The 20287-nt window shown below is 48.9% G+C and overlaps 9 protein-coding genes across 9 annotated transcripts; 5 read left to right on the top strand and 4 right to left on the bottom strand.

The window, feature by feature from the left end:
- Nucleotides 1–1243: 1243 nt before the first annotated feature.
- Pmar_PMAR015343 (conserved hypothetical protein) lies at nucleotides 1244–3438 on the top strand (the record flags this gene model as incomplete). The annotated part of the gene is made up of 3 exons (XM_002782956.1): nucleotides 1244–2672; nucleotides 2817–2884; nucleotides 3352–3438. 3 exons carry the CDS (start codon nucleotides 1244–1246, stop codon nucleotides 3436–3438), a joined length of 1584 nt encoding a protein of 527 aa, XP_002783002.1.
- Nucleotides 3439–6921: 3483 nt separating this feature from the next.
- Nucleotides 6922–8718, bottom strand: Pmar_PMAR015342 (hypothetical protein; the record flags this gene model as incomplete). The annotated part of the gene is made up of 10 exons (XM_002782955.1): nucleotides 6922–7194; nucleotides 7244–7328; nucleotides 7375–7426; nucleotides 7467–7572; nucleotides 7634–7687; nucleotides 7796–7892; nucleotides 8160–8302; nucleotides 8352–8459; nucleotides 8545–8625; nucleotides 8671–8718. 10 exons carry the CDS (start codon nucleotides 8716–8718, stop codon nucleotides 6922–6924), a joined length of 1047 nt encoding a protein of 348 aa, XP_002783001.1.
- A 301-nt stretch (nucleotides 8719–9019) lies between these two features.
- Pmar_PMAR015341 (hypothetical protein) lies at nucleotides 9020–10180 on the bottom strand (the record flags this gene model as incomplete). Its single annotated transcript, XM_002782954.1, has 6 exons — nucleotides 9020–9083; nucleotides 9135–9310; nucleotides 9358–9477; nucleotides 9521–9781; nucleotides 10010–10090; nucleotides 10136–10180. The coding sequence occupies 6 exons, from the start codon at nucleotides 10178–10180 to the stop codon at nucleotides 9020–9022; spliced, it is 747 nt and encodes a 248-aa protein (XP_002783000.1).
- A 1249-nt stretch (nucleotides 10181–11429) lies between these two features.
- On the top strand, nucleotides 11430–12447 carry Pmar_PMAR015340 (conserved hypothetical protein; the record flags this gene model as incomplete). The annotated part of the gene is made up of 7 exons (XM_002782953.1): nucleotides 11430–11547; nucleotides 11597–11691; nucleotides 11741–11815; nucleotides 11860–11949; nucleotides 11998–12100; nucleotides 12216–12285; nucleotides 12312–12447. The coding sequence occupies 7 exons, from the start codon at nucleotides 11430–11432 to the stop codon at nucleotides 12445–12447; spliced, it is 687 nt and encodes a 228-aa protein (XP_002782999.1).
- Nucleotides 12448–12560: 113 nt separating this feature from the next.
- Nucleotides 12561–13504, top strand: Pmar_PMAR015339 (vacuolar protein sorting, putative; the record flags this gene model as incomplete). The annotated part of the gene is made up of 7 exons (XM_002782952.1): nucleotides 12561–12665; nucleotides 12717–12839; nucleotides 12897–12989; nucleotides 13036–13122; nucleotides 13177–13235; nucleotides 13281–13341; nucleotides 13388–13504. The coding sequence occupies 7 exons, from the start codon at nucleotides 12561–12563 to the stop codon at nucleotides 13502–13504; spliced, it is 645 nt and encodes a 214-aa protein (XP_002782998.1).
- Nucleotides 13505–14003: 499 nt separating this feature from the next.
- Nucleotides 14004–15100, bottom strand: Pmar_PMAR015338 (Derlin-3, putative; the record flags this gene model as incomplete). Its single annotated transcript, XM_002782951.1, has 5 exons — nucleotides 14004–14165; nucleotides 14213–14312; nucleotides 14364–14477; nucleotides 14518–14661; nucleotides 15024–15100. The coding sequence occupies 5 exons, from the start codon at nucleotides 15098–15100 to the stop codon at nucleotides 14004–14006; spliced, it is 597 nt and encodes a 198-aa protein (XP_002782997.1).
- A 227-nt stretch (nucleotides 15101–15327) lies between these two features.
- On the bottom strand, nucleotides 15328–16296 carry Pmar_PMAR015337 (Coiled-coil domain-containing protein, putative; the record flags this gene model as incomplete). Its single annotated transcript, XM_002782950.1, has 6 exons — nucleotides 15328–15417; nucleotides 15521–15628; nucleotides 15685–15814; nucleotides 15862–15942; nucleotides 15988–16139; nucleotides 16183–16296. The coding sequence occupies 6 exons, from the start codon at nucleotides 16294–16296 to the stop codon at nucleotides 15328–15330; spliced, it is 675 nt and encodes a 224-aa protein (XP_002782996.1).
- A 403-nt stretch (nucleotides 16297–16699) lies between these two features.
- Nucleotides 16700–18208, top strand: Pmar_PMAR015336 (26S proteasome non-ATPase regulatory subunit, putative; the record flags this gene model as incomplete). Its single annotated transcript, XM_002782949.1, has 11 exons — nucleotides 16700–16795; nucleotides 16846–16888; nucleotides 16950–17051; nucleotides 17105–17180; nucleotides 17231–17366; nucleotides 17481–17637; nucleotides 17690–17774; nucleotides 17827–17898; nucleotides 17943–18033; nucleotides 18085–18153; nucleotides 18200–18208. The coding sequence occupies 11 exons, from the start codon at nucleotides 16700–16702 to the stop codon at nucleotides 18206–18208; spliced, it is 936 nt and encodes a 311-aa protein (XP_002782995.1).
- A 462-nt stretch (nucleotides 18209–18670) lies between these two features.
- Nucleotides 18671–19783, top strand: Pmar_PMAR015335 (hypothetical protein; the record flags this gene model as incomplete). Its single annotated transcript, XM_002782948.1, has 6 exons — nucleotides 18671–18784; nucleotides 18833–18926; nucleotides 18964–19120; nucleotides 19168–19283; nucleotides 19329–19499; nucleotides 19545–19783. The coding sequence occupies 6 exons, from the start codon at nucleotides 18671–18673 to the stop codon at nucleotides 19781–19783; spliced, it is 891 nt and encodes a 296-aa protein (XP_002782994.1).
- Nucleotides 19784–20287: the final 504 nt, after the last annotated feature.

Raw genomic sequence — 20287 nt, 5'->3', positions numbered from 1 at the left:
ATTACAGCGGACTGTGGCGTCATGTTACGTCTCGTAGGACGGGCTGACGTGACCTCTTGTAACCGTCCGGAGCGCGAATGAATGCTGTTCCGCTGCTAATGCCAAGATCCTGCCCATAGGATCCTCTATTGGCCATAGCTTTTTGTCAGAGGAGGGCACCACCGGCAATTGGAGGGATTTTGGGTCCTCAGCTTGGGTTCGGAAAAATATCCAGGCCTCTTGTTTGGAAAGTCCAAGCGAGCAGTCACTCTAACGTGGCACATCGCAGCTCCTGACAGGGGAGTAAGGGTCTCTCCCAGGACGGTCCTTACGGGCAAGTTTCCTATAACATCAGAGACGCTAATTCCCACTGCTCAGCAACCAGCTTGCCAATGCACTCTTGAACAAGAGGAAATCTGCAACTTCAATGTACTTCTTTTCAAGTGCCAAGACTCTTCGGGAAGTGAATTCAAGCTCGGTGCACTCTCCCATGCTCTTGGGAATTTAACTCCGACGACACCACCTTCTACTCGAACGAAATTTGTATTTCCAGTTCAGTTCGGTAAGGTCGAGCTTCATCCGTTGGTCTTGACGTTTGCACGTTTTGTTTGCTGCTCCCATGGTCTTTCTAGTATGTACGACATTATGATTCTCAAAATCAGTCTAAGAGCACATACTTGCGTTTGAACTTGTTTACGCAACTCGAGTTCGCCAATGGAAATGTGAAGTGCGAGAGCCATGCATATGAATGAATGGTGATTAGTCCACTGCATCCGTCGTCAACTGTCACGAATGAGTTATCAGTTCTCACACGCTGAATCAATATCCGAGTCCCATTCCAGGGTCCCCACTCCTGAACCTGTGTCGGAGTGATCGCAACGACTAGGTTACTGCGATTCACGATGCACACCTGCTTTTTCGATTGCCTCTCCTTGGTGGTCGTAGTGAGAGTCATTCAAGTCATCATCAGAGCGGGACTGCCCGAGAAGGAAATACATATCACATTACGCTTTGCCCTACCTCCATTCGATCGATCCTCACTGTATCACTCGAGGCCAACAACTTGAGGCCAGGTGTAAGACCCTCGAGAGCAAGAATGAGACAGGAACGCCGATCTGCCTTCCGGAAGGCCGTTGGCGACATCAAGAACTCATCATTGTATAACCAACGATCGATATGGACCATACTACGTCGGGAGCTAGACGTCAAAGGATGTAAAACTGCTATACCGGATCACCTCAGAGCAGAGGATTTTGCCACCTACATGCAGAAACTCTACTCGGCAGAGAACGTTACTGTCTCTCACAGTGACGAGGACGTAAGAGATAAATCATATCCGTCAAGCAGCTCGACAACACCCGCCGGTCCGGACCATATCGCTGACTATGCGGATTGTAACCTCGACCCTCTACCGTTACCAGAGCCGATCACCTTCGACGAAGTACATCACGCAGCATCACGATTAAAAAAAGGGAGAAGCCCTGGAGTGGACGGCATCAGCAGCGACCTGATCCGTCAAAGCGAGGTGCTCCAACGGTGGGTATACGAGTTATGTTCGAAGTGTTTTGAGGTTGAAAGCCAACCCAGCGAGTGGCTAAGGAGCAAAGTGACGCTCACCAAGAAGGCTGGCAAACCCCCAAATGAGGTGGGCTCATATAGGACAGTCATGGCACAGGTATCGGCGGCAAAAGTGTACTCAGCGGTGGTATTAGAACGCATAAGTGAGCACCTGGATTCGCGGCTACATCACTCACAGTGCGGTTTCCGGAAATCCCGATCCACTACAGAAGTCATCCACGCAACAAACATTCTACGTGATGGTTGCCTGGCACACGGAAGGTCACTTTGCCTATTGGTGGCTGACTGGCAACGAGCTTTTGACAAGCTAGATCGCCAGTATATGATGAAATGCCTGCGAGCAGCCGACCTACACCCCAAATACTTGAGGATAATAGACCAGAGCTATAACGAAGCAGTTGCCTGTCTCACACTTGGCGGCGAAACATGTGAAGTAAAGCTATCCTCTGGGGTCAAGCAGGGAGATGTATGGAGCCCAATCATCTTCGTAACATCACTAGACGAAGTTCTCCGCCGTAGCATCATATCTGCTGGCCATGGATTTCGACTTACTAAGGAAGACTACCACCACCGCCGATATACTCGCTTCGCAGCGAGATCCGCCATATTACAGGAACCAATTGGATGTATATGCTTTGCAGATGACGTCACAGCTCCATCAGAAAGTATCGAAGACAGCGAAAAAGTCCTCAGGGCTCTTGAGATTGAAGGTCAGCCTGCCAACCTTACACTTGGTATTGGGAGCACCGGCTGTAAAACTAAGAGGCTCCTCATTAACTGCAAGCAACCGACATCCCATGGACGAGTCGATGTGGTTAAGAAGTTCCGGCAGCTGGGAGTCTTGATAACAGATGCGCCCGGATACGGAGGAGCGGTAAAAGACAGAATTCGTACTGCAGGTGCGGCCCTGCACAAACTCCGGGACATATGGAAGTCCCATGATATCGGACTGGATGGAAAGATGATAATCATGAGATCTGTGGTATTTGCTTCACTATTCTATGGTTCGGAAGCACTAGCGATCAATAAGGAAGAGGAACAGATGTACAGAACGTTTTACCATATATGTCTGAGGCGAGTATTGGGCGTGGCTCCAATGACCAGGCTATCATCACGTGAGCTCTATGTGAGGACACGTTCGCCTGCATGCGAAGACGTATTACGCGCGAGGAGATTGAGATGGCATGGTCACCTATTGAGAGCACCTGATGACCACATCGTCAACAGACTCTTGAACTGGAACCCGCGTATTCACTCAGGCAGCTCCAGAAGAGCCGGCAGGCCCCGACAGACATGGATCGAACTGGTGAAACAAGATATGAACGATGTAGGCCTGAGAGCCAGTGATGCTAAAAACCGGACAGTATGGGAGCGTCGGATTCGACTGGCCTGTGATGTACCGCCTCTCCGCGGCCGGAGGAAGTTGATGTAAAAAAAAACAAAAAAAAACAAAAAAAAAAGAAGAAAAAAAAAATAAAAAAAAAGAGAAAAACATTGTACTATTAGCTACTATTGTATTATCGAATAATGAAGACATTTTTACTCTGGTCCGACAATAACACTGATTGTCGTGTACTATGTATAGTTTGCAGACTAAGGCCTACTGGCCGTCACATTCCTTACCAAGGCCTGGTCAGCCTCTTTATACTTCCATTGTTGACCTTATAAACTCTGTCGAATCCTCCGAGGCTTTGCAGAGTCGCCTGGCCGAATAGCGGCCGTGAGCGAGAGAGAGAGAGAGAGAGAGCTCCCATGGTCTTTCTAGTATGTACGACATTATGATTCTCAAATCAGTCTAAGAGCACATACTTGCGTTTGAACTTGTTTACGCAACTCGAGTTCGCCAATGGAAATGTGAAGGTGCGAGAGCCATGCATATGAATGAATGGTGATTAGTCCACTGCATCCGTCGTCAACTGTCACGAATGAGTTATCAGTTCTCACACGCTGAATCAATATCCGAGTCCCATTCCAGGGTCCCCACTCCTGAACCTGTGTCGGAGTGATCGCAACGACTAGGTTACTGCGATTCACGATGCACACCTGCTTTTTCGATTGCCTCTCCTTGGTGGTCGTAGTGAGAGTCATTCAAGTCATCATCAGAGCGGGACTGCCCGAGAAGGAAATACATATCACATTACGCTTTGCCCTACCTCCATTCGATCGATCCTCACTGTATCACTCGAGGCGTGAGGAGGAGTGAGGGCACCGCTGCTGGAAGGTGAACGAGATGAGGATATCTAACATGATTACACGCACACAACTTCTACGACGATACCGTTACATCTGAGAGTGGTCCAATGGATCCAGCCCGCCCTATTCTAAGGCTTGTTGTATCACTGATCACCAGCCGGTCTCGTAGTCGTCCCATATCGCCCCTCATAGCACGAACGTCTTGCGCAAGTGACAGAACTTGAGACTGAGACACTGTGGTTTCTCAATGACTTTCCTATCAGAAGTAGTAGCACTTGCAGTGTCATAGTTGTCTTGCCCATGTCATGAACCTCTGCCTCTCGGTTGTCGAGATCATCGAGTAACCTTGTCAAGCCTGCCGGGTCCAGCTGTGACTGGTGGAACTCCGATCTTAGATTCTGAAAATGCTACAGTTGATGGACTGATGTTCATCTCGCTGACAGACCTCCACCGCATTTCGTGTCTCCGCCTGAATAGTGTTGATTAGATCGCGCTGGTCCTTCAACTCTGCCCGAACTTCCTCCATGAATGTTTTCAATGAATTCACCGATTCCTTTTCCGACGTGCAACTACACGTCTGCGAGGATAACTATCATTATTATCAACACCGCAATCTGCACCTGCGTATGAACAGCAGTCCGACTGGGTTCGGCCTTTGTAGATTGTAGGAGACCCGTCTCGGGCCCACTTGCCTCCTGTGGGACTTCTACGATTTTGTGCTCATCGAGAGTGGCTCTGGCTACCTAACGGAACAGCAAAGACTGTACTAACAACGCTCCTGCACAACTGTTAAGGGGATTGACACCAGGACTGTCGAGCCGATCGTGAGGTACTATTGTAACGTGGACGATTACGGATGAGCTACATATTCCATCAACCGTTTCTGCCTGTGTACATCTCTTTCACCAAATGACACTAATATCCACATCAACAGCATAGAAGCATTGTCTCAGCTCCAGTTAAGTAGCCAACAGGAGTCGATGAGGATACATTCAAGTGAGGGGAGATCAGTGAGATGGTCAGAGAAGCACCTACTAGGGGCTCTGCCCATGAGTTCCTCCTGGTCTTAAGACCGTCGTCAACAGCATCTACGATGAGTGGTCCAGTGACCTCAGCACATCCCCCAGTAGGTGTTGACTGAGCCGTTGACATAGCCGTGGAAGGCACCTAGCACAACGAGATCTCATCGTCTCCTTGATGGACGCCATCCGACATGGCGGGTATTAGTGTCGTCATTGGAAGCGTCCCGACTCAGTAGTCTCTTCGGTTTGAGATCAACCGGAGTCACAGTGCTGGGGACCTGCGAGAATCCCTCACTTCGCCTTGCCATAGATACCGTAGGTGACCAACTTCAATTGATGGCCGCGATGGACGTCGTACAGTCTCGATAGAGCAGCTCTGCCGACGCTGGGGGGTAGAGTCTTCCGAGTGCCGTTTGATAGCAGGAGTGGGCGACGCTGCATGGAGTAAGTCTGGCGGGGTCGGTGACGAATTGCGCTGGTAGGAGCATGTCTCTCTGACGTGAATGAGGGGAGTAGTACATCAGAGTTTGAAGTCAATGAAGAATGCTCCCCAGGGTTTCGGATCCGCTGCCATGTGAACTGTTTGGGACCTCTCTGGTCGTCTGGAGGAAGGCACTTCTCCGATAGCGATGTGAGAGCTCACTTACTGCCCATCCAAACTACTCTGCCTCCGTCGGACCTCTCGAACTTCAGCGGTCCTGCCCACACCTGAGCCCATACCAATCACAGCTACACCAGAGGGTTGCTGACCTGTGCCTGTCCATCCGGCCCTCGTTCTACCCTCAGATGTATGCACCGTTCCTGTCTGATAAGTCTCTTAGAGCCGGCAGGCATGGCATCGCTCGTGGAGGAGGAGGACGAGGAGGGGGCCTTCTCTTGTCTGAATGGGATGCTGGTACTGGTCCATCCCATATAGGAATGCCGACTTATAACAATGAATGTTGCCATCGTGCGCTACGAAATAGTAGGTGCCACTGCCGGAGCCACTTATCCACCACCCTTGAAGCTTGCTCATCGCCCTAAGGCAAGCATGTCCCACCCCTCTGTGGCCCTCATGCTGGTGCTCACTCAGAGATCTCTCTTTGACTCAGAGCTGCTTGTGTGAAAGCATTGTGGATAGTATATGATGGTCGATGCAGACCGCTTCCAGACGACAACCCTCCCAAGGTCCCCAGCTGTTGAGGTATCATAGTTGTCTGAGGGACATGCTGCAGGGTAGGGCTACTTGACGGTTATGACTACCCGGCTGAGGAGACCCGTGGATGGGTTTGACGGAAGGGGGATCATAGTACTGCCGAGTATGGCACTTTGCATCGACACTCGAAAGGGAACCGAGCTTTCTGAAAGTCCCACTTGCCGCAGATTACTGCGTTATAACTAACTCCACACGTAAGGATCGACAAAGCCGCACTCATGGTATGGCGGGGAATGCCGCAATAGAAAAAAGACGACTCCACTGGCGAGGAACGAGAAGTTATACCACACGCTGGCTCGATGCGCATATTCAAACGTTGAATGCGGGGACGACGGACGGCCCATGATGACGATGATTAATAGCTTTGGGCAGCTTTGTCGGCTGATCATCCGTCGAGGCTCGATATGTTCCCCAGTCCTCCGCATCAGTACTACTACGCATACACTCAATACCTCTCACGACCTGGCCCTTCTCAACCCGAGGGAGAATAATCCTCTCCTTGGCGCCGATGGCTCTCTCAACTCAAGACTCCCTACCCGCGACAGTGGGCCGCTAGGACACCACTTCACTCAACCCACTACGGCAGCCAACACATCGCTGGCGACAGACTCATCGTCATCCATCGTATCAGACCGTACCAAACCGCGCCGATTCGGCAGGAGGCAAGGCGAGCATAACCTAATCCAATAGGTTCCTCAATCCCTGCCGTAAAAGTGTTAACTCACATTATTATCGGCAACAGCTAATTTACCCTAATGTAATATCTCTCCTCACCAGGGGGAGAACAAGTACAGTAGATATAACGAGTGGGAACATGCGTCGTTCGATCCTGTTAACCCGGCACTCTGCGCAACACGTGGGGATAGAGAATCTCAATCACTGAATCTCATGATTCACAACAGTCATGCAGCAATGTACGGCAACTTCCTCAACAAGGGATGAACACAAGCTTCATTATCCCTTGATTATGTCCATCAAGTGGCTCTCCTTGTCATCCTCCTCAGGTGTCTCCTCCTGCTTAGTAGCAGAGCCCGGTAGACTCCCGACAGAGCTCTGCTCGCCCACCCGGATGGTCTCCTCTTCCATGATAGCGTCCGGATCAAAGGCATCGGCATCATCCCTCGAAATATGCTTCACTGTTGTCGGTGTGCCAGCGTCAGGAATGACTTCCACAGATACACCCGAAGGCGTCTTCTGCTGGACCTCGCTACTCGGGTGAGTGATCACCTGCCAGGACGAATCACTACTGTACATATACAACGATGCACTGCCTTACTGTCTTAACACTCTGGGAAGCTGGCACATGATGACCAAGCTGTCCTGACTGGCGATGACCACGTAATACTGTCACTTCGGAATTCCTGAATACTACATTTCACTACAGTACGAGATTGCTTCCGAACTTACACTTCGTCAAACGGGTTGAGAGATGGAGATGGGAAGGGGTTGGCATCCATCCCTACTACATCCACATGGCCCGGCATCAACAGTAGCAATACCTTCACGATTCCTGCCATGGATTAGCTCAACCCTCTTATAGACGGCTCCCAGTGGCTTCGTGCACTCCTCCATCTCTCTTGTTATTGTGGCCAAGTACGAGCATAACTGACCACAGTGAGGTGATTCAATCATCATTCACCAAACCCATACTCTCCCTATAGCCTACCAGCCCCAGTAGAGTGGCGAACTCCTTATCACGAGTAGCTAGTACTCCGGACACCTACTGTGTGCATCCTTATCTAACTCCTCGAATGAGTGCGTGCAAACTGTGCTTCAGTTGGTTCTGACGGTCGACTCCTCCCCAGATCCCCACGCTGTCTATTCCTACCCTATCCATCTTCTCGGCATGAGTTTTCTTGGAGCCCTTCAGCTTCTTAACTTTCACTTCGTAATGTGACATCAAATTATGAGCCCGGTCCCGGTCGCTGAAACAACCCTCTACAAGTCTTCAAGGCCGACAAGGATCGTATCAAGCGTTCCGAACTGCTCTTGCCCTATGCTGAATTTCATTGCAGGTCTGCGGCCGATGAAGCGAGCGTTTGAAGTTGATACGCAAGAGGTGTATCAACGAGCGTCATCATTGATTTGAGTGAACTCGTCCTCTCCTACTATGCAAAACTCCGAATGCTCGCCCTATGCAATGGAATTCGGGTAAGTTGCGGTATGTACCTTGCTGGCCACTCGCCCCTTACGTGAGCATAGTGTTCATATCCAACCCTTGCTTCATCAGCTGCTCAGATGCATACTTCATGCCTTCCAGATTATTGCCTCGGCCCCGGATGGTGGTCTTGAGGTGCTCTAAAGCCTCGCTCATAGTAGCTCTTATGGGTGCGTACTAAACATATGAGAGACCGTTAGGGCAGCAGTTGCTACCGAGTATTAACCGGATTGTCATTAGGGTAGAAGGACTTAGTTGATTCTACCAACTCGTTGTTGACACTCGCTAGTTTCTCCATAACATTCGACAGAGTGCCAACAGTAGTGTTGAATATCTGAGCACGAGCATATGAATATTACTGCTTGGGGAGAGCAACTCAAGTCCTGGTCTATAGCTCAGCGCGGGCGAATCTGAAATACCTTGCAGCGGTCGAAGAAGTCCGAAGCAATGGCCCTCTCCCCCTCCAAAGGATCTTCCTTCATACGCCGCACTCCCCGAATCTGATGTATGCATACTCTAGGCATCGTCAACTAAGGTGTAGCTACTCTTTCCTTAATCCTACGAAGAGTCTTATAACCCTCGAAGAAAGGCATGGGGTAAAAGTAAATAATCAACTAGCGGTCGCTTCATGATATGCAACCAACTCCGTTGGATAGCTCCTCCTCTCCAGCGCAGAGAGAGCTCAGCGCAACCAACACAACTGAGATGTATGCAGTGATACTAGCTCTCGTACGTTGAATGCATTTACTCAAAGTATCGACACGAAGCTTGTCATCGTGGTATATCGGATATATTGACGGAGAGACAATATGGTACATAACAATGCCATCAGATTCCTCGGCATCGGCATAAAATGGAAATCATGATACTACAGAAAATAATCACCAGCAGCGGTTACACCAGCATGAAGGGGGCCGAAGGGGCATCTCTCTTCTGTTCATTCATAGACATATCGTAACTGGCGACGCCAAGATAGACTGTAGCAGTACAGGGAATGCCCTCAGCTTACGTCGCTATTCCCGACATGGACTGGTTCATGATTGAGCCATTGGAATTCTGGTTGTGAAATGGGAAGGGGTCTTCATCCCGCTCGACCTGCTGCCTGACCATCGTCGGCACTTGGTCTGTGAATGTGGTGATGCCCTGCATCCCTGCTGATGCCGTTACTCCCAGATACCGAGAGTACTAGGAGAAGCCAGTACCACCCGTCCACTGTCCAGTTGTCTGCTTACCTCAGCGACGATCTTGGCGAAGTCAGCCTCCTTCCCTTCGAGTAGCTCGGACATTTCCGCTCTAACTTTGTTGTCCAACTTGATGAAAGACTCTTGCGCCATACGATGCTTCTCGACATTCTGACTTCTCCAAGTGATATGAAAACACGTTATTCGCCCCTACTCGTGAGAGCCTCTCCTCAGCCTTAAGATCCTTCTTAGACCGCTTGGAAGCATCCGTCTTGAGGTCCTCTATCTTGTGATTATAATGGTCGAGGTCAGCATACGCCCTATCGCGGTCCTTCAGCTTCTGCTGTAAGTCGGCATTCCGCTGTACCAACTTATGTGCCTCCCCCACAGCAACCTGTAGCTGCGGTCTTGACGCCTGTGCAGACTGCTGACATCTCATCAGCTGGTCCGCGAAAAGGGATATCGCCGGAGAATACTGAAGCACAGTAATCAACCACAACAACAACCAGCAAGGAAATAAGCTTACTCCACTCTCCTGCGTAGAACTAGGTGTGGTATCAACAGCGTAATAACATCCCTGGATTGCTTGGCATATCCAACTGCGAGGCCGCCATCTGATCTGTCAGACTTAGAAGCTTCACCAACTGCTGGTGGAAAGCCTGACGACAACAAGCGTTAGTGACCGCTCTCCTAGACGGCGTACTTGAGCCTTTGCCGCATGGTCCAATAATGCGGCCCTCTGCTTCTCAAGAGGGTCCGATGATATCGCCTTCACACCAATAACCTGAGCCTCACAACAATACCCCCAAAGGCCAATTTACTGCGCTACCTTGTCGGTGAGATTCCGCCAGGTTTTACTCGCAAATACTACCATACACTACTACTGGACAGCAATGTATCACTGAAGATAGAACTGCTGAGTAGTTACCATTACCCAACTCAAAACTCAATAGTCGATGAACATCTCAATGAGAAGGGTCGTTTGCTACGACATGTGGGATGGATTCTGCCGAGTCCGCCACCAGCAACGCCTAGGTCGGACTTAGGCCAGAGAATCAACCAGAAAATGTAATTGCTGAGTGTTGGTACTATCAAGGGGTATTCCGAGTGCCTCTGTCGATAACCGTTATGTAAGCCTTGTGACGAGGGACGGGGACCAATTCGGCCCTACTACTGCTGAGAGATCAACGCTACGACTCTCGCTCAACAGCAGCCGCAGCATGATTGTCATGACGTTTCCTTTCATTCCAGGAGTATATAGAGATAAATGTGATAGAAAAAACCCAACCCCTCGAGGCTTCTTGAATATTGTAGTTCACTTGCAATAACTAACAACATCCAATATCGTCTCTAAGCATCATCGATGATGACGGATGAACTGGATTCGCATAGTAGGCCACTGCAACTCCACATGGTTAACAGCACATTAAGGTGTGAGGGGAACCTCCTCCGAGTGCAAGTTCATTGAAGAGCCGCGGCGACTACGATCAAAGTGTGGGTGCATATCTACGCCGATCCCAACGATTGGTCTACGAGCCGAGTGGTTCAAAGATAAGCAAACCATGCGCTCTCAACAAGGAAGGAAAAAGGTATTGATTATTACCTGGTCAGCACAGCACATCTTGGAAGTAGAGTGCAACGGAAGTAGCGGTTCCATAACTACACTGCTACCAAAATATGAGTTTCTGACTGGTCCTGCAACATAAGCGCAATTTAGTCTTAACATCCTAGTGACGCCTCAAGCGTGCCCCATCGCTTATTCGCCCACCAGGGATCGATCCTGGGACCTTTAGATCCGTGACGACGTGCTCTACCAACTTAGCTGTCAGACGTAAAACCTTCACGGAAGACTATTTTGGTGGCCTCAAATTTCGGAACGCCTTATGGAGCTCCAGAATATTATGCTAAGAGTTGACTGCTATTTGGGTTCACTCAAGTAAGGTCTCCAACTGCGCCCAAACTAAGGGCGCTCCAAAGTTGCGTATGGATATGTTATAGGCCCACACTAAATACTCTACGAAATTTGGACGAAGCAGATTTTGCGTTCTCAGCGGAACGATGCTCGTGTATTCGCACCGGAGCCTTCAATTTGTGACTAATAGTTCTACGTTGATCGGGCCCTGATGTCAACCCTAGGGGATCGAGTCAGGAAAGGCCCTCTTATTTTGAAGGGGGAGAAGCCTAAGAAAAAGAAGAAGTCTAAGAAGCATCATCATCACCAACAGCACTCGGAAGATGACGGTACTATCTATACCTTCTCGGAGACCCTCTTATGGCGTTCCTACCCTAGGCCTGTTGTCTGATGGTAATGCAGAGGACGCCCCAGTAGAAGTACCTGTCCGTAAATGCACAGGGAGAATAGTGTGTACCAACAGCACAATACAGGTGAGTACGGTAGGCGTAGTAGTAGGAGTCGATGGAGGGTCCATCTTAGGGGATGAACACTAAGTTCATGGAAGAAATTGAGCAGGGAGATACGATCCTGGTACATCACCCACAGAGTTTACAAGTACGATGATGTCTGCACTGGATTGGAGAGAATGTTGGTTTCAGATCGAGGAGAGGCAGGTGGTCAGTGTTCTCTCCTCCCGATCATTGGTGGTGTCCGATCCCTTCAGCCAGGACTTCGTCACTACTACTGAGGTATGCTTCTGTTGTCTAGAATACGGACTGTAGACTATGTCCCTTCAGTTCCACGTTCGAAAGGATGGGGAGGTGCTCCGACGGAAGGTAGAGGCAAAGATGAAGATGAAGAAGGAAGAGATAGACGAGGAGGGAAACACTGAGGGCCACGGTAGTGTATATGGAATGAACTTGAGAGCATTCGAATAAACATTGAGTCTTGGAGTGTGGACTAGCAGTGGGGGAGATGTTGACCGACTTGTGGTATGGAATTCACCGTTTGTCAGGATCAGTAGAGGATCTCATTGATAAAGAGTTACAGAGGAAGTTCAAGAAGAAGCAGCAGAACTTATTCACGTGAGTCGACTCATGGTGTATCATAGGATAGGGGAGAATAGGTACGTTGAACGGCATGGGGCTTTCGGTTACAAGGCCCACTCTGAGAAGGTGGGCAAAGACGTGACTAAAGAGGATATGCTCGATATGAGGGTTAGGAAGGTCCACGATAAGTACTGCTAGGCTCACTCCTGTACATTGATCTACTATATCATCTCAATGCTCGGAGATCAACGCCGTGTTGGGTGCGCAGTGGGGTGATCATTGTACGTTAGTTTGACTGTCTCTATCGATACATGTCCAACGACGACTCTTCTTTCGGCGAGCTCGTCCTCCTCATAGGGGATATGTACATTCCTGAACGGGCCAGGGAGCTCCCCCTATGTTTTAGGGAATTACTGGTAGTAGTAAAGTGTAGGGCCCTTCTTTTCACACGGATGCAATTTCATCAGAATACAGACAAGATAAGCACTGTGCTGTGTACAGGGAACATAGGCTCTAGTAAGGAGATGCAGGAGAATGTCAGAGTCATGGGCCAGCAGTCCATCTACGTCGTGAGGCCTGACATCGACGGTGTTAGGAAGGATCTCGGGGATTAGGTTCGGGGGGAGCTCGAAGACGCGGATAGTGAGGATAAAGCTCTGCCGGAGTACATCACCTGTAAGGTTGGAGATTTCCGAGTTGGCTTGATCCATGGACACCAGATAACCCCTCAAGGGGATCTAGTAGGCTCCTGTTCCTACGTAGGCTCTTGAGTACCCCTCTACTTAGGAAGCATTGAGCATGTGGCAGAGGAAGCTCGATGTAGACATCTTAGTGTACGGCTCCCCTCATCTGCACGGTATCACTGAGCATCGGGTATTACAGTTTGCCTAACTGTACCATACAATGATGATACTCTATCACTTTCAGGGTAAATTCTTCATCAACCCGGGCTCAGCCACCGGTGCGTATGATCCTAATTTGCTAGGGTAGGTCTTTTGTGAGTGTATAGACTTAACAGCATGGTTCCTCAGGTCACAGGCCGCTGGGGTTCGTCCAGATGGCACCACTATTCCTGCGTTCATGCTCATGGCCGTGAGCTCACCGCCACCTATAGGGGTCTCTCTCATGCTTCAGTCAGGTACAAGGATCCAATGCTGTGGTTTATGTGTATCAAGAGATCGATGGGAAAGCTGATGTTGGTATGTCAGAGTTCAAGAAGTGCGTCGATAAAGATGTTTCCGCTGACCACCAGTGAACTATTGTCTAGACCAATGTAGTGTCGCGTTGTTACAACGACCAATTTAGTCAATTCTACTCAACAACTATATAATGAAAATTATGGCAGCATTTATGGTGACAATTCACCCATTATATATTCATCATCACTCAACTCTCCTAATACATAACCATGCGGTGGTGATGGAGGAAGGGGTACTATTGGAGGGCACAGCATGGGTTCTATAGTAGGATTCTCTCTGAGATAATAACACTTTTGATAAGCTACCGATATATAGGCACCTCAGTTGGATTGACACGTTAGCCACAGTGGAGGTGTTCTCGTCCATGAGGGTATCATCTACTTCCCAACCACCCTCATCCACTGTCTCGGTGAATACTGTCTTCAGAGGCTCTGATCTACGCTGCCGTTTGGTCATCAGCACAATGTTACTCCACAATAGGGGCATTTACAACAGTATAGTAACACCAAAATAGGGTAGCGAAAATTAGACATATTTTATACAAAGTGAATGATGCTACTCATCCTTCTGACCGCACAGCCACTTGAGGACCTTCGGAGTCTTCAACACTTGTAACCCGTGAGAGGTCGGCATCCTCGGATAAACGTCTGTGAAAAAGTAATAGATATGACCAGCCAGGATGCCCTGTATGTGATCAGCCAGTTGTCCTCCCATTATCTAAAGCAAGTGAATAATGGAGTGTCCTAGGTTGGAGCGTGGCCTACCAAAGATATCCCAGCGAGTATCCAAGGGAGATAAGGAGCCTTCACAGTGAAGGCGATAACATGTACTCGAGCACCTGGATTCCGCCGAGCCCATACGTACCTATGCGATGAGGAACTAAAAGGGCAGTGAGACGAGCGTTCCTTGTTCTACGTCATGACATCGATGATCGCGCCTGAGTAGAAGTTGGAGAAGTGGCCAGTGAGGAATGATAAGCCCAGGAGCATGGACATGGACACTAGCAACATGTATACGAAGTCTCCAGACCTGAACCAGTCATTAAGTAGGGAGGGTACGGTGGAGTTACCTCTGGCGGAAGACGACCTCTTCCAGTTGTGAACAGTAGAAATACATAACGTAGACATTCCACATGAAGCCTACTCCTAGGTCTCCATAGAAGAGGAAGCATGTGAATAGACGCCACCATTGGCCGTGCTCCCATACCATCTCCCTGAACGACGTGCAGTAGAACTATGTACGGCAAACCATACCCTTCCCAACAAGGCGTTACGTGGACGATATTAACAATATGGACTTCATCTAACTTAGCATCAGTAAAAAAGACTATGTGATAATCCTTATCAGTTCATACGAATGCACTGGGGCGTATCCCAGCGAATTATCGATGTTCCGAGAGAATGAATTATGGCTATCGTAGCAGGGTATACGATAAGCTTTGCTCCGCATCCCTCTGCCAATACTCGCGACCAGATAACAATGAACCTCCAATTCGAGCTGCTATCACAAATACTTGCTACAGAGATACCCTCAACAATGAACCCCACCCCTGATGATGATGGAGAAAAATACTACCAGTTGAAGTAGAGGGAGAATGGTGATATGAACTCGAGAGTACATGCCGCCATAAGGCCGAATGATATGCATAGCATGCCCTAAAGGGACTGTAATAGGAAGTCTCGACCTCCTTCTACTACCTTGGTCACTGGAGGTATGTTACCGATCAAATTATCCATTTCAAGGTGAAAAACTGAGAGCAGGGTTTATTCTCAAAGTAGAGGTGACTATTTAACTATTAACGCAAGGTTGATGATCCCCGAGAAATGTGAGAGGCAATACACATAAGTGCGGTAGTAAACGTTGTCACCTTGCTGCTGGCTCACATGAAGTCGTCCTCAATCTCGCGACAGGACTCAATAGTGCCATCACCTCCCAATTCTACATTGGAGGTCTTCAACTCGTCACACTCCTAACACGATATTCAATGAGAAAGATCGTAGCCTATCTGCATACACTTCGGCAAGCAGTAGAGAAACAAGTGCCTCTAATGTGCCCAACGTACTCTATAATACACTCCTTATGCTCTCTATTACATCAAATGCCTTGTAACTCCGTAGTTCCTTCTCCTTGATAGCTGCCTCCTTCTCAGCCTTCTCTCGAATAGCTCTCTCCTTAACAGCCTATGCCCCAGAGGTCACCATACACAGGTCCCTGCCCCCCTCGCGAATGGTATTACCTTCTTGCGTGCCAATCGCTCCTTACGGTCCCGTTCTTCCCTCTCAGCATAGAGGTCAACCTCGGCCTCCCGTTTAGTCTTCTCAATTCTCTTCACGATCTCTCTATCTCGATGGAGGTTACGAACGAACCTGTAGTGGGAAATACGCGGAAGCCGCTTACGTAAGAGTACTACTACTTGCACTTTTTGGTGTCATGGAAGCCCACTTGACCAGTGACCATATCAGCTCCCTTCCTAAGGTTTTTGAAACCCGTGTACCTGCCAGCGGACAGTCGTCCTTAGAAGCGTTACCGAGCTCCCTACACAATGTCGACCTTGGAAGCCTTACTCCCCTCAATGGAGTTGTTCTTTGTAAGTTGACACATTTCCTCCAACACCTCCTCAGGGATGTCATCTATCTTGGGGAGCTCCACTGGTCTTCGCAGGTAGACATGTGCAGAGGAATGGTCGTCAACCTACGTGTCACCATAGGGCATTAGCATCCCCCCTAGGGCTTACATGAAACCAGACGTCCTCGGGCCAGCCGTATTTGAGTAGCTCTTCGTTTTCGTATTTATCTCGGCCCATATAGACCTTGTAACGAGGGTCACAGCAGTCGTAGAAAAACACCATAGTTGTATCCGAGGACAAGAAGAAGAAGAAAAGAACACAAGAGAAACAACTGGGAGGATTCACTCACTGGGGAAGATGATGTAGCTTGAAATTATGGTCACCGTTCGATCACAGCGTCACGCGCCACGAAATTATTTCCTTCGTGTGGTGGTGTGAAGTAGATGAATCTCTTATCTTACTTTATTGGAGTAGGTCGAGTTCTAGAGCCAGATCGAAGAGAGTTATGCCATCCTCATTGAGGAGGCGTAAGGACTATGAGACGCTTTACGTGTATCCTGATGAGTGTCACTGAGGTGCGTTGCAAATGGGGATGTATGTGTATGAACTGATAGTACTACTTGGATATCTGCTTCACTGGTTAGTAATAGTTCACTTTTTCTATCGTGGATTCTCTTCTATCAAAATGATGAACTTACAGCAGCAGTTGCAGAACCTGGCCGGTGGTGGAGGGGCCGGGATGGGACGTGAGGATCAGACTCTTCCTGATACCAGTGAACAGGTACTAACAGCATATTGGCGCTTGCCAGCAGTGACTGTGGCTACGTTCAGGTATTCGTATCGAGTCTGGCACTCTTGAAGATGCTCAAGCATGGTAGTATTGGACGGCGATATGATGGAATAATCAAGAAGTTGGCGAGGTGTGGTATGATCAGGTCGTGCTGGTGTCCCTATGGAGGTCATGGGATTGCTATTGGGGGAGTTCATAGACGACTACACTGTAAAGGTGGTTGATGTATTCTCTATGCCCCAGTCGGGTAAGTCTGCCCATAGCCCTTACCGAGCCCATGCTCTCCCTCCTTCTCTGCAGGAAACACTGTATCAGTCGAGTCCATCGATGAGGTCTTCCAAGCTACCATGCTTGAGATGCTCAATCAGACAGGGAGGTGCTACCGAGGACCCTCTAGTCCTCCTTCCCATCCGTTCACCTCCTCAGGTCTGAGAATGTGGTGGGATGGTATCACTCCCATCCAGGCTTCGGTTGTTGGTTCTCTGGTACTGATATCAACACCCAGCAAGCCTTCGAGCAGCTCAACCCTCGTGCAGTGGGTATTGTCGTAGACCCAATCCAGGTAGTACTATTACATCATTGATATCGACACGTACTTGCCTTGAGGGGGTCTTCACGCCCTATATGCTGTATTCCCGTTTGCTATGGTTCTTGCTATTTCTACTGTATGTTTCAGTCTGTTAAAGGGAAGGTCGTCATTGACTGTTTCCGCCTTATCAACCCGCAAATGTTGATGCTGGGTCAAGAGCCCCGACAGACCACCTCCAACATAGGCCACCTCAACAGGCCATCGTTGTCAGCTCTGATCCACGGTCTCAATAGGCACTATTACAGTGAGCATACGCGGTGTAACATGCAGCTGAATGCACTCCGTCGCTGCTGTAGGTATTGCAATCAGCTACAAGAAGAACCCTCTCGAGCAGAGGATGTTACTCAACCTCCATAAGGAGAAGTGGCAGGAAGGCCTAAGGTACTCAACTCAGGGGTCGCTTCGCTCCGCTAGGTTATCTTATTCGTGGTAGACTGAGGAGCTACTCTGATCATGATAAGCGCAACTCTGAGCTGATGAGCAACATATTGAAGATGACCAAAGGGTGAGGTGAATGAACGAGGAGCTGGGTGGAAATGCTACTGGTAGATACAACGATCTGATCCAGGATGAAACCAAGCTTACAGAGGAGGAAATTATAGTGAAGAATGCTGGCAAGGTTGACCCTAAGAAGGGATTGGTAATAATCTTACCCTGCACTCTTTTTTTTCTTTGAGATTGTTGTTCTTAGGAGCGCAACGTCGAGGAGTCGTTGGAGAATAACATCTTGCAGATCATGGGGAGTATGCTGGACTCAGCGGTGAGTTATGGAATCGATCATATTGCTTGTCATTGTCCTCTTGCAGACCTTCTGATGCTGACGCCACCTGTGGTCAATAAATACTGCGTGTTATCAAGATAGTTTCCTAAGTGCTCTGGTCCTCGTGTTGGTTGGGTAGCTAGTCATAGTAGTTATCATATCCTGTTGGTATGTTTAGCCCGAACAGTGGTGTGAAGGTAGTAGATACCACACCATCTAAGGGAGTAGGTATGGACTCCCCATCTATGATAAGTATCCCTATGCACAGTCCTCCTATAGAGCAGACCTTTGGGGCAGCAGCAGAAGGAGGAGGGGATCGTAGGTCTACCTTGCCTCCTATAGTGGTGATGGATATTCCAATAGAAGTGGATCGGTCGACTCCAGCAGTGGCAGGGAATGCTGCTATACCGTCAGTACTCTTCCACAATGCAGCATTCTCCTATCACTTCTATGCAGCCCATTGTGCTAGAGTTGATGATGGTATGGTATAGGTTGACACTACTCTATCGGCTCACACATGCACATAATAGATACTAACGATGTTACTGCAGCCGAGGATACCAACGTCTCGGTATGCCCTCGACCTCAGCTCATCGAGAGGTGGAAGAATACACTGCTCAACTTGACTGAGGTGACCATAGAAGTGGTGTTTAGAGCGGTTATTGATACGCCCGTTTAGGTCGATAACGATGACATGGACTTCCTTTCGTTCTGGAGAGCTATCGATAGAGCTGGGGATGTGGAGGAGACTAGTGGCGACGTCATTCTAGATGGTGAGACAAGGCTAGTACCCTGATGATGGACCTACAGGCATCCGCATCTTCCGAGATCGAGTGTTGGATGCATGCCAAGCCTCACGACCAGAGGTAGATGGAGTTAGGGCTGGTGAGGTAAGTGGTATAGTGGCTGAGGTGAAGAGGCAGTGTGACAATGAAGAAGCTGCCAATTACTGGGATAACGTATTGGCGTAGGAACCACTTCTGTATGTTCACGCATCGAATCGCTTGTTCTCAGGGCGATGCCGGAAGACCCAGCACAGCTGCTTACTACGGGGGAGATATCTGATGCCATCTATATGTTCCTGAGAGACTATATGGAGGAACAAAAGTCTACTCATGATTCCAATTCCAGTCAGCACTCGAGCTTTGGTTTGGTGACAGACCTGGTGGCTGTAGGTAATGCTAGCACGCCAATTCTGAGCGAGCGTAAGAGGCGACGACGATCAGGAAGGGGGTCTACTCCTCCCTCGGGGGCCTTGGTACATTCCCTTAGTCAAAAGGCTCTGCGGACTCACGAACAACAGATGTTGATGCGAATGAGTATCCCTGGGGCCTTGCAGGACATGGGTATGGTAGGAAGTAGAGTCGACCTCTCCTGAGTGCATCTTGTAGGTTGGCAACGCAATATAACTGAGTCACTAGAAAAGCAAGAGAGGCAAACGCAGGAGCTGACATCGATTATTAACCAACTCAAAGAGACTATTGAGAAAGATCAAGCCCCTTCTTCCCCTCGTGCTGCTGTGGTCGAGGCCATGGACAGGCCGTGCTGGTGGAGGTGTCTGCGTACTATGCTCTACAAAGGGGACTCCAAGACCTGCTCCCTGGCCCCTGATGCTTGCTTCCAACAATGATTAGGTAGTCGTCTGATAATTTATACCAGTACATATGTATTAGATAGTGCATGACGGCGATGTTCGTAGTATCATTTCCCTCGATACTTTAGCTATTGAGTTCAACTAGTGTTGAAGCATAACTATTCGTAGATTGATAGCGGTTGCAGCGGAAAACACGTTTGCCCAGATACATAGTTGTAGCGGGTGCCGTTACCTCTTTTTGATGGCCCATGAATAGCATTACCACTTGTATGGACACTAAATTGTAACAACGTGTGTACTCCTATTGTTTATTATAGTCAGCGCTCGCTTTCTACAATACTTATTGGCATAATGTCGACTCTGCAGGTGTATATCTGTATCTCATAAAGCCGCTGAATCGAGATGATGGCCCAACCCTGTGGGATTTGCGTTCGTTGAGGTTTGTCACGGAAAGAAAAGAGATTATAACGAAGTCGCTGCGATGGTCAAAGGGAGATCGACAATACTAGCCTTGAAGTCAAGCAACGCATTCGCCTCATT

The sequence above is a fragment of the Perkinsus marinus genome (genome assembly GCF_000006405.1).
Source record: "Perkinsus marinus ATCC 50983 genomic scaffold scf_1104296937906, whole genome shotgun sequence".
Taxonomy (NCBI): domain Eukaryota; phylum Perkinsozoa; order Perkinsida; family Perkinsidae; genus Perkinsus; species Perkinsus marinus.
Note: the sequence above shows the minus strand (reverse complement) of the source record. Positions and strands in the feature narration are given on the sequence as shown.